Genomic DNA, 13,545 nt, shown 5'->3' with positions numbered 1-13,545 from the left:
TCCAACATTTATCGGCTGTCAGACTTGTTCTGAATTTTTTTGGTCACTGAATTCTAAGATGCTTGAGCAATGGCATGGTAATTCGTGGAAAAACCACGTGTATCAAAGAAACAGTTGTCAAAAGTCTTGAAAGACAATAGCTGTCAAAAACATTTCTATGCATGAGGCTTTATCCCTCCACGGAGATTTATAGAAACATAGCGTAATTCATATTTGGGGATGACACATAATATGAAAGGGGGAAAGTTCAGAGGTCAAAATTACATCGAAAGATTATGTTAATTCTCAGAATTTAATTTTGGAGAAAGAAATTTTAAGAAAAATTATACAGAGATGAGAATGTGAACGGAAATTGCATTAGTTTTTAAACAGCTTTGGAAATACAGAGGAATGAGTCTTCGGCAAGGGTTCCAGAGTGAAAGATTTGCATGATTTTGAAAATACAGAGGAGTCTCTGGCAAGGGTTGCAGAGTGAAAGATTTGCAAAGGTAAAATGAATAGCGGTTTAAAAATAGCCAGGGTTTCTATTTTTTAAGATCTATACAGGTAGCATTTTATTATTTTTCCATCCTTAATTTGCCTGCAGTCAAAACAATAAGTATTTTTTTTTCATACCAGTTTTCAAAGTTTTTTTACATTTTGTTGCTACCTTAAACTCATTTTAATCATCTAAGTGATGAAAGTTTCTTCAGCTCGAAGACAAATTTCACCACCTCTGTTGAAAAATCCTATGTACAGAGTGCAAAAATATCATAATAAGCCTGGCTTTGATCAATCTAGAGTGACCTTTGCATTGGTTGTTTATTCAAATATTCTGCACTGCACTTGCAAAGAAGTTTACTTCTGCGAGCAATCTTCAAATTATAGAGTTAAGATTTGGAGAGGAGAAAAATAAAAACAAAGGAGGAGGTAGCTCTCATGTTTATGCTCTCTTACAGAAGAAACAAAAAAATGTCGCCTTCGAATTAAATGGAACGCTATATAAGCTTGAATTACACAAGATTGCTAATAATTTTCTTATTATTATTTCTTATGACATCTGCATAAAATGCTATTAAAACTGTTTTCATATATTGCTAAAACATTTTACTACAAAATCTTTTATTTTTAACAATTATTGTAAAACTAATCTAAATTAAATTGCTTTTAAATCATCAAATTAATCCAAATCATTTATTGAATTTTAAACTTTCATAGTTGTTTTCAAATTAATCTAAATCCTTTTGCAATTATGAGATAGAAAGCCCTTGCAGCAAACTGATGATGAAAATCGAAGTTTCCAAGAATATATGGAAATCCAAAACCCTAATTTTCAGGAGTTCAAGGGTTACATCTTCAAGATAATGGGAGGCTCTGATAAGCAGGGTTTTCCAATGAAACAGGGGGATCTTACTCCAGGCCGTGTCCGGCTCCTCATGCACCGAGGTGAAGTTCCAGATACAAGTTTCCTGTTAATGTAGAGTACTTCAATTTGTTGATTCATGGTCATACCAAAAATGTGATGGTTTTGTTTACAGGTACCCCTGCTTTTGTGGATATGGAAGGCGTGATGGAGAACGCAGGCGTAAATCTGTTCGAGGCTGCATTGTCAGTCCCGACCTTTCTGTTTTGAATTTAGTTATCGTGAAAAAGGTTAAATATTGATTATTTCTGTATTCAATTGTGAAATTGTCAAGCTTTTAAAATCATTGATTTTTATGGAAGTTTTTGCATTTTCCATTGAAATCTTTCTGCAGGAGAAAATGGTCTGCCTGGTCTTACTGATACTGAGAAACCCAGGATGCGAGGGCCCAAGAGGGCTTCAAAGATTAGAAAACTGTTCAATCTTTCCAAGGAGGATGACGTTAGAAAGTATGTTAACACATACCGTCGGACTTTTACATCTAAATCAGGTTAATAATCTTTGCCTCATTTCCATACAATTTTGCTTTTAATTTTGGTTTCTGTGCAGCAAAGGGTGAGGTTATTTTAGTTTTCGTCGGAACAAATTGGGTTTGAAAGAGCAGGTATGGTAATTGATAAAGATTTGTTTGTTACCTGTTTACGTCGAGAGGCGTTCCTACAGTCGCCGCAGGGGGAGTGAAGGCATCCGTGTATACACTAAAGACATGGATTTTTCATAGAGACATGGCATTAAGAGATGCACAATTTTAATAAATTAAAGAAAGAAACATTATATGTAATGAAGTATATATTTTAATATAAAAGAATACAATGTTCAATCTCCCTGATAAGTTCTAATTTTTTTTTTAAAATTTCTATTTCATTTGTGATAAACTTTAGAAAGTATATAGGTACTTCATCATATAAAATAATTTATTCTAAAAAGAGAAGAAATTAGACATGAAAATTCATGGGCATTTGTAGGGATATGAATTATATGTTTACATACAAATAATTAATTAAATTATTTCTTTTTTTGAACTTACAAGTGTATTTTTCTCATAATATACAACAAATTTGAGTTAGAAGAATAATGATAGATACATATTTAAATATATGTAAGAGGACAAAACACTTAGTGCACATGTCCTAACCATGGTAGCTTATGTTACCTAATTAAATAAAAGAATAAAAACAATATTGTAGCTAGACATAAAATAAATTATGTCATTCTTTATTTTTATTTGTTGATCAGTGTCTAATTTTATTCACAAAGATAACTACCAAGTTAACATGGGTGATGGAAAATTTGCTAATATAATTTATATTTGACATCAGTATAAATAAGTTTATTTTAATTAATTAGTATATTCAAGGCAGAGTAATAAAAGTTGTCAATGTAGTGTTTTTTCTATATAATTAATGTAAGTATAGATATAATATTTATCTTTTTATTTAATTAAATTTTTATATATGAATATTTTAATGGATTTTAGATAGAAAATAAAAATAACATAGATATATTATTGAAAGGAATCATTGAGTTTAATTAAATAAATAAAATATGGAAAACTAGCTTAAGCATAGAAGAACATCTATATCAATATAACAAATATAACTCTCAAATTTGAAAAATTAATGAATTGATCAATATTAACCATTTTTTTTAAATTTCAAAACTATAAGATAAAACTACAACCACCAGGTTGAATCATAACGCTAATCCTAATGCCTAAATCAAGTTAACACTACCCTTAACAATAAACTAAATCAAACTTGAACCCTAATTTATCAATGGCCTTAAACCTAATTGAATTGTAATCTTATTTGAACCCTAATCCTACCCTAATGGTAACCATGATCAATAATTGTAATTTTATTATAATGCTAACATAGGGACAACCTTAATCAAATAGTAACTACATGCTCATCCTAACTCCAACCCTAACCAAATAGTAAAACAAATTGAATCCTAAAATTAAACCAAATTGAACCCTATCCCTAAAAATAATTTAACACTAAACCAAAATGCCTAACCATAATAGTAAACAAATTATACCCTAAACCTAGCAATAAACCAAGTTGAACCTTAAGCCCATTTAACATAATTGAAAAATTCACTTATTTAAACCATAATTCTATTAGTAACATAACTTGAACCCTAATATAAACCAAATCGAATCATAACCCAAAATTGAACCTAATTGAACATTAAACTAAATTGAACCTAAGTCCTAACCTAACCATGATGTAAATCCTAACAATAATCATAACCCTTACCCCCTAACCATAATACTAATTGTAGCCCTTAATCCTAACCCTAACTATGATAACAACCCTATCTCTAGCCATAATTATAACCATAACCCTAAGCCTAACCATAATCTTAACCTTAATCATTTTGTAAATCCTAACCCTTATAGTTAACCATATCCCTAACCCTATCTATAACTATGATGTAAGCTTTATCCCTATCCATAATCCTATTTGTAAGCGTAAACAATAATCCTAACCATAATCCTAACCCTCTAACTCCAACCCTAACCCTAACCATGATGTAGATCCTAACCCTAACCCTTTACCCTATCTCTAACCCTATCCCTAACCCTATCCATAGGATGAATCATGATGTAAACTCTAACCATAATCCTAACCCTAAAACTTATCATAGCCCTAACCATGATGTAAAACCTAATTGTAATCCTAATCCTAACTCTAAACTATAATCCAAACTATAACCTTGACCCTAACCATAGTCCTAAGCCCCAACACTAACCATAATCCTTACCCTAATTGTAACCTTGATGTAAATACCGATCCTATCTATATTAATTACTGCCACTGCTTCAAATAATTTTTTTTATCAAATAATATTATGATGTTAGTGTTACTTCAATGGTAACTGAGCTAACTTCATCAATGAGAATAAAAAAATAGTTATCATTTATATCATTTTTAATTAGCTTACCTTTTATAATCCTTCCACTTTCACCAAAGCTATTAGAAAAATATCCTCCACATACTCCACTCCTCAGCAACAAATAAATCATATAGCATATATATTAAATGCTCCAAAGTAAATTCAAATTTATATTAATACCATAAACCTAATTAAACCTTAACTTTAACCTTAAAATGAAGCTTTATTATATAATCCTAACCCTCACACCATGCTTTATCCTTAAACTCTAACTCTATTTGAATACTAATGCTAAATCTAACTGTAATTAAACCCTAAATATATTGTAATACTAACCCTAAACCTAATCCTAATCAAGATGTAAATTCTAACCCTAGCAATAACCTTAATTATATAACCTTAAACCTAACCATAACCCAAACCCTAAAACTAACCCTAATTTGAATAATAATGTAAACACTAACTATCATCCAAATCCTAATTTTAAACCCTATCCCAAACCATAACCCTAACCCTTACCATGATTCAAATCTTAAACCTAACCATAATCCTAAGCCCTGATCCTATCCATAATCGTAACAATAACCCTAATCATGATGCAAATCCTAATCATAACGTTGACCCTAAACCTAATCTTAACCATGGTGTAAACACTAACATTAATCCTAACACTAACCATGATATAAACCATAACCCTAGCTATAATACTAATGTTAACCCTAACACTAACCTGAATGATGATCTAAACCATAACCTTTACCATAGTCCTAGCCACAACTCTAAACCATTACCTTAATCATAACCCTAACCCTAACCCTAACTGTAACCTAACCTAATCATAACCCTAAACCCTAACTCTAAAATTAGGGAATGGCTCTATAGCCCTTAGGTGCACCAATCATCTATTACAATGTATTAATAATATATAAAAGGTATTAATATCTTGGTACAACCTAAGGGTTGGATAGTTTTTTCCCTAATAATAACCCTAAACCTAACCCTTACCATGATGTACACCCTAACCCTATTCATAATTCCAAACATGATGTAAACCCTAATCCTAACCATGATGTAAATTTAAACCATAACCATAACCATAATAGTAACCCAAGCCAAAAACCCTAACCTAAGCAATAACCCTAACCCTAACCATAACCCTAACTAAATTTGAAAACTAACCTTTAAACGAAGCTCTATTATATAGCCGAAAACCTAACAACGTTCTTTATTCTTAAATCCTTACCCTTCTTGAGTCATAACACTAACTCTAACCTTAATTTAGTTGTAATACTATCCCTAATCCTAATTAAACCCTATCCCTAATGCTAATATTAATTCTAATTGAACCTCAACCCTTACCCCAAGCATTATCCTAAAATAACAACTCCAATCGATAACTAAAACCAAATATAACTATTATTCTATCTATAATACTATGATTCCCTCTAATCTAGACCCTAACCCTAACCCTAACCTGATAATGACCCAAAACCTAACTTTATATCTAATTATTAATTATAATCTTTAACCTAACTTTATATCTAATTTTTAATTATATATAACCTTATAATCCTAACTATATAACCCTAACCCTAATTATAATTGTAACCCTAAACCCTGACCCTAATTCTAACCCTAACCCTAATCTTAACCTTAAGCCTAATTACAATCACTAAGATTAACCCGGATCGTAACCCTTACCCCAACCCTAACCCTAATCCTAAGTACAATACTAACTCTCATTATAACTATAACCCTAACCCTCATTATAATTATATCTCTAATGCAAAACCTAATCCTAAGCATAAACCTGACTATGATATTAGCCCTAACCCTAACCCTAATCTTCAACTAAAGCCCACATAATTGTTATTCTATCATGATCACAACCTTATGTATAACCATAGTCCCACCCCTAACTATAATCGTAACCCTAACTCTAACCAAGTTTTAAACCCTGACCCTGATATTATACACTAAATAACTATAAAACAATATTACTATTTCAAAATAAGAATATAATAGTATTATACTTATCATATAGCACTATATTAATATAATATTACTAATAAAACTATAAAAAATAATATTTAACTAATAATAATTTAAAATAATAATATAATACATTTAAAATATTTCAAATTTATATTATGAATATTATTTTCAATAAAATATAAAATAATATCATAATAATCAAAACAATATAAATTAATAATAATAATATATTATAATATTATTCCACCAACAAATAAAAAGTAATAATAATAATTGCAATAATAATATTACATATTATTGCAAAAAACATTAATAATATAATATTATATAGTTCTATTTTGAATTTTTTATCGTTTCCCATGTTGTGCCGCGACTACTACTAGATTACATATATTTGATTTTAATCAAATATATATATAATATGTCGAGAGATATCTTCTCGAGGTGCCTATTTTTATCATGTACCTTGAACTCTAATAGGGGCCTCGAGAAGATATCTCTCGGCGTATTATATATATATATTTGATTAAAATCAGATATATGTAAGCTAGTCTATTGTGTAGGAGAATCACAGAGACTAGAAACAACGATGAAAATGAGATAAATTGTTGCACAGATTTTTGTATGGTGGATATCATTTATTCTATATGTGCTCTCATTATTAGATTTCATATATAGCATGCCAACTGCGTTCAGAACTTTATTAAATTTTTAAAATTAATTTGAATAAAAAATTGAATTTTCTACCTACTATTTTTGACATTAGCCAATCGAAATAAAGAAAAAAGATATTTTTATAATTATGTAAAATATAAAATAAATATAAACTATATGTTTTTTGTTTTAAAGTTTTAATACTTTGCAGTGATTGGTCTGCTAAGAAAAACAAATGATGCAGGTGAATGCATAAGTATCCTGCCCTAGGGCAGGAACTAATAATATTATATAATTTAAATTTGTTTGTATTTTGAGTCATATGATGTGACTTAATCTACAGTTCTCATTTTGAGTTATATTGTTCAAGATAATTGTACATAATTATTTAATATTACATAGTTATTCAACAAGATTTTTTTTTTTATTGAAATCAATTTCACAATGAGTTGTACTTTATTTAAACCTAATTTAAAGATAAAGCTTATCTTTTTTCTTATTAAAGAGAAGACTTTGTATTTTTGAATTTTACATAATTTTTGGTATATGTTCTATATTTATTAGATTGCAATTTGTTTATATTCATTAGTTTGATTTATAAAACAATATTGATTTTTTAATTAAATATTAAAAAAAAAAACATCCATATTATTTTGGTTTTTTCTAGATTTTGTGCCATACAATTTAACCTAATATATATAATTTAAAATTCTATATTGTACCCTTAATCTTAAATTTGTAAAACATAAGTTGTTATATTATCAATTTACAGACCAAAATGATTGAGTTAAATGAATAGAAACAGACATTTATAGACAATCATAAGTCAACAAAAATTTTGCAAATCATTGGAACTAGAAAATCACAAGAGAGATTTAAAAAAAAATTAATTATAGATAAATATAAAGCATCATCTCTACATCTCAAGCATCATCTTCTTGCATTTCTTGTCTAGTTTGTCTAGGAAAATGCACAACAACCTTCTATGAACTTGACTTGCATCTAAGATAAGCCAAACTATTTACTTCTCACCTCAAAGAAAACCATACACTACATTTTAATGCAAACATTTTTCAAGTATATTTTACAAGATAAAAGAAAGTCAATCGTCAAGTATTGCATCAATTTCAAACCATGACAATAGAATAAAACCACACAACATAAATCAATCTAGGACTAGTCCATGTGGTAAGACATTGTTCAATAATATAGCATTCACTAGAATTTTAATGCAATTTTTTGTTATTCAATGTTTTGAATTATGTTTAAGGCTAGGTAAAGTGGGAGTGGCCCTAGATTTTTACATAGTAGCCAACTAGGCATAAAGAGAGAATTTTCAAAAAATGTTTCTCCTGTTTGGTTTTCTCTTTTTTGGCTACTATGTAAAAAGAGAAGATCTGAAAATCAAATATATTCAGTTTTCTTTTGAAGCAATTAGTGATCAAAATTAAGTGGGAGAATTTTGGAATAAGTTGTAATTAGTCCCACATCACTGGAGAAGAACTATAGTTTTGCATAAGTTAAAAATAGATTTTATATGATAAATCTTTGTTTTTGTAATTTGCATATAGAATTACATGACAAGTTTCTAGAAAATTTTAGATATGTTTAAGAACTTTATATAATGAAACAATTGTAATGCATTCTTTATACCTGACCTCTGACCAATTGATGACATCATGTAATCAATTTGAACGGATAAGAATTATTATATGCTTATGTTAAAACAATTCCAAGTTTATTATTTGTATTTCTTATTCCCTTTTAATATCTTTCAATGTACTCAATCTTCCTTAGTTTAAAGCTTTTCTATATTGTTGCATTTTCATGTTCGTTGATTGAATTTTGAGCAGCAGGACTTTAAGGGCATCCAACTTTTTCCTGCATTTGATGGCAATATTGATTTATTGAATAATACGACTTATAGCCAAATGAATGGTGTAACCAACCATTCTAGGGATGAACCAAGGATAACCAATTTTTGGGACACCTTAGAGAGAAATTTGAATGCTAATGAAAGTTTTTCTCTCAAGGAAAGGAAAACAAAATACAAACCAATAGGAGCAAAAGGTCTTGCCAGATAAGAAGAGTAATCCACTAGCTCATCTGAAAAGTTAAACATCATCTTAGCATTTAATATTTCATAGAGACCCCATTAGACAAAACATATTATTTAGTAAAGAAAGTAACCTATAGAAACATCTTTGAAAATAACCCATAGAAACAAATCAATTTGACGAGGCGAGGCATAATAGAACTTTGTAAATAACAAATTTGATTCCCTTTGCTTAGTGACTACTTTGTTTTTGTTGGTCGTGCAAGGACCAGTTTTCTCTGCTTGACGAGACTACGTGTGAAAGCTGTGCTTGAGAAAATGTGTTCCAAAGAAGATTCCACCCTTGCTCCAACGGCTAAGCCTGTTATCATGAATTTTCTAGGGTTGTAATTTTCTGCACATTTTTGGGTATTTGAATATAAAAAGTCAGAAGGGTGGATAGAAACAATAAAGTCCAGTTGCTCAAACCTACTTCATGGGCAAAATAGAATGAACATTGAATAAATTAAAAAATTAAAATTGTTTTAGGTTTATTTAAGTTATATATAATAATCATGTAATGTAGATAACAATAATCATGTAATTATTAGATTCAAAAAATGATTCATGATTTGATATACATGAGTAGCTTGTCATTGATATTTACAACCAAATTTTATTTATTCATAAGATTCATTTACCATTGTATCTATTCAATTATTCAATGTTTGATCCTTCCATTTCATCACCTACAAGTTATCAACCTCACTCTTGGATATCAAATTTCTAGGATATTTGTAGAACAAATAGGTACAAAATGTCATTCAAGCTAATAAATATTTTACAAAAAAAATTAATTGGTGTAGTTTTTCTTTGAGTAATTTTTTAAGTTTCTTCTTTTTTAGAAATTCTCAACTTCAAGTTTTCAATGGTAGAGGCTAGATAGGCCACCTATTTTCCCTTTATTGTTTACGCAAATTGACTTATGTCATTTGGAAAGACTAAAACTAGGAATAAGGATAAGAAACATTACACAAATATTCAAAAGTAGAAAGATAGCATGAACAACACAAGCCTTCAACTATAGAAAAGAGCATCCAATCATTAAATTTTAGATAATCGATAACATGCAACACTGAGCTAATAAGAATCATCATCTATCAAAAACCTTGTAAACACCAAATATTGAAATTAGAATTGACACAATATTTGTTGGCCCCACCTATTCTTCCATCCCATGTACAATTGAATTTATTTTAATAATTCCCACACACACATAGATTGCATGTATTAGGAAGTTATTTTTCGAATAACCATATGGTGAGTATTTTGGAGGCAAAACTAGTTATGTCCTTGCATTGAAATTATCGCAATGTTTGATCAAAATAAGGTGGGCCACTACTATGGTTTTTTAGTCACACTCTAGGTTTACCAGTACCCTGCGGGCGTCCAAACCACCCTTACTTAGAGTATAGAAACTCTTTTTAAAATTGACAAGTACAAAAAAGGCTAATGCCAGTGGGATTTTGACTTTCATCTTAATCCTTATTTATATAGAGGACTTGAGGAAATTACCACTTGAGTCGCTCTTGGGGTGAGTACTTTTTTTTAGCAAGGCAAACTCTCTAAAAATAAAAAATAAAAAGAGATTCTCAATGATTTCTCTTACACCTATGATCCATGAAGGCGAGGGGAGAGGATTCTTTCGTTGAATACCTAGGGTTCTACAACAAATTGGGCAAGCACCCCAAACACTTCAAGCAAGTTTTTCTTTTCTAAAGGACAAGCACTCTCCTATACTACCCCTGCAAGCACAAATGCATTATTAGTTTTTAAAAATACCCCACCCTACAACCAAAGAGATTAGATCATAAAATTATTTCATAAGGAGCTTCTAGAATTGGTTTTTATAATTCAAACCTTGACCAACCTGTAGAAAACATACATGAAAAAACCAAGCAAAAATACATTAGGAGTTAGTAGAAATACAAAATAATAGAACCATATATGCAACATAAAATATCGTAGACATGATAGAACTTGACAAAAACATACTAGAAACTTGCTACTCAAAAAATGATAGAATCAAAATGTGGTAGAAAATCACAAAAGGAATTTAGATCTAACATAAAAGCATTAAGAACAACAAAAATGTGGCCCATAAATTACCAAAGGTACATTGAAAACTTGCAAAAACACATCAAAACTGACTGTAGACATGATAAAAATAGAAATTACTAAGAACCCTAAAAATTTCTAAGAACCTTAGATGAGACAGAAATACGACAACTGCACCAGGAACCTATAAAAACATGTTAGAAAACTTATAGCTTGGCCATAACCATATTCATGATAGAATAGACCACAGACATGACAAAACCTGAAAATCATAACAAATTTTGAATATGCGAACCTACAATCACTTAAACAACAATAAAATGTCAAAAACTAGGGACTAGTGTTCCACTAAGCATGCCAAAATGTTAATGTTGAAATTGGAAACCAAAATTACTATAAAACCTATGAGATTCAACAACTAAACCTATTTCTACAATGCATCCAACATAAAACCAATGAAGATCCTAGTAATAGGAAAACATGAAAATAAGATAGAAGTATTATACTATAAGCATGCTCCAAGGGCTTGTCTTCATTGTCTTCCCATTTCCATTGATCCTGCTTAATGTGTTATGGTTTCTCTCAAATTTTGTGTGCACAAGAGATTGATAGAGAATGGAATGTGGTTGTAAAATCTGACAAAGTGTAGTTACTTGCTTGCTTAGATATGAAAAGAGAGGGAAGTAGGTCTCTTTTATACAAAACACCCTTAAAATGGAGGACTAAGATTAAGTGGTGGAGGGATAAATGGTTGACTCAGATTAGAGGGTAGGTATAGGAAATAGAAAAATATTAGAGAGGTGGTTAAAGGTAAATTAAGAGATGGAATAACATTTGTAATGCAGGTAAAAAGTTAATGAATTAATTCAATAAATAAAGATTTATTTAATTAATATAAGAGTTGCGGCCAATTAAATATTTAAAATATTATTTAATTTGGCAAACGAGGTATTTAAATAAATAAAAGTATTTATTTAAATTACGAGCAGGGATATTAAATAAATAAAAATATTTATTTAAATCAAGAAGAGACATATTTAAATAAATAAAATATATTATTTTAATTAGGAAAAAGCTAGAAAAGGATAAATGAATTAATTAACTAAATAGAAATTTGAATAATTAATAGAGGACTTAGGATAAAATAATTAAATAAATAAATATTTATTTAATTAGACTAGAACAATTTTAGGTGTCTACATTCCTAATTGTCATATTAATAAACTAGATATGGTTATAAATAAATGTCATCAGCCACTTAGCCCAAGTGTTTGAATGCACAAATTGACAAGATAATGTAACCAAGTTTGAGAAAAAATATATTAAGAGTAAAAGATACATTTTGAATAGTAGTATATTAGATCACATCATGTGCCCCATTACATTGACAAATCTAAGCTATACAATATAATTCAAACTAAAAAGGTGCCTAGCATAATAACTAGTTTGAAAGAACACATTATATTATGAAATTTGACAAATCAAAACAAAATAAATAAATATTTTCTTCCTACAATTAGATATATTATTTTCAAATAAATATAACTTATATTCAATATGATATTAAAAATTTATTTTCCATGATGGCATGCATGCGGGCTCTCGTGGGCAGCCGAGCTAGGGCTTTGATGCCCTAGCTCGAGGGAGGCGGAGCTGCAGGTGGGTCGTCGGGGGGAGGGAAGTGCAAGCGCAGTGCAGGTGTGGAGTTGCAAGTGGGGTTGGGCAGGATTTGACGGAGGGAGTGGTGGGTGAAACGGGAGGATGTGGGTGGAGCAATGACTGCGAGTGGCTAGGCCTTGGGGTTGCTGTGGGTCGTGGGTTTTCAGGGGGTTAGGGGTTTTGGCAGGCTCCCCCTCTTGGTGGGCTTTGGAGGGGTGGGGTTGCAGGTTTGGTGCTTTCCCGAGTGGCCCTTCGGGGTGTGGGCCTTTATTTCTATCTTGTTTAATTTTTTAGAGCTCTGATGATGAGTATTGATGGTGAGGACTCGCAAATACCTTCAGCCATGGATTTTCACGTTGCAGTGGGCTCAAAACCACCATGCTAGAGTATGAAGACTTTTAACAATAACCTTTTCTCATCTGAATCGAGATCGGGGACGGCTGGTGGTTCTCGCATTATGAAGATTAATGGTTGCCTGGAGAGATGTAGTGAGAGACCAAAGCTGGTTATTCCTCCTGAACTGATTGCTGAAGATGTTGAGTACTTTTCAAAACACTCACTTTATTGCAAGTTTTTGGGAATGAGGGTTTCTTTGCAGTTTTTGGAAAACTGGGCGTAGAGGACTTGGGCTCTGGAAGGGGAAATGGAGATTATGATGTTGGCAAACAACTATTTCATGGTTACCTTCAACTACATGGAGGATCACAATACGATCTTTGAGGGAGGCCCACATTTTTACAACCAGGTGGGGTTGTTCATCAAGCTTTGGCATGCAGGGTTT

General features: G+C 30.6%; 1 protein-coding gene across 1 annotated transcript; it reads left to right on the top strand.

Annotated features, from left to right (window-relative positions):
• The first annotated feature begins 1,319 nt into the window (after window positions 1–1,319).
• LOC131073186 (small ribosomal subunit protein eS6-like) lies at window positions 1,320–1,897 on the top strand. The gene is made up of 3 exons (XM_059220282.1): window positions 1,320–1,450; window positions 1,518–1,631; window positions 1,735–1,897. Exons 1-3 carry the CDS (start codon window positions 1,344–1,346, stop codon window positions 1,895–1,897), a joined length of 384 nt encoding a protein of 127 aa, XP_059076265.1. The 5' UTR covers window positions 1,320–1,343.
• The last annotated feature ends 11,648 nt before the right edge of the window (window positions 1,898–13,545 follow it).

This window comes from Cryptomeria japonica, chromosome 5, assembly GCF_030272615.1.
Source record: "Cryptomeria japonica chromosome 5, Sugi_1.0, whole genome shotgun sequence".
In the NCBI taxonomy this organism is placed as follows: Eukaryota; Viridiplantae; Streptophyta; class Pinopsida; order Cupressales; family Cupressaceae; genus Cryptomeria; species Cryptomeria japonica.
This window is presented reverse-complemented; position numbering and strand designations above follow the sequence as displayed.

Coding starts and splice junctions, on each gene's coding strand:
- LOC131073186 (XM_059220282.1), top strand. CDS start 1,344: ATGGGAGGCTCTGATAAGCAGGGTTTTCCAATGAAACAGGGGGATCTT. Junction 1,451..1,517: donor GTTCCAGATACAAGTTTCCT/GTTAATGTAGAG, acceptor TTTTGTTTACAG/GTACCCCTGCTTTTGTGGAT. Junction 1,632..1,734: donor AATTTAGTTATCGTGAAAAA/GGTTAAATATTG, acceptor AAATCTTTCTGC/AGGAGAAAATGGTCTGCCTG.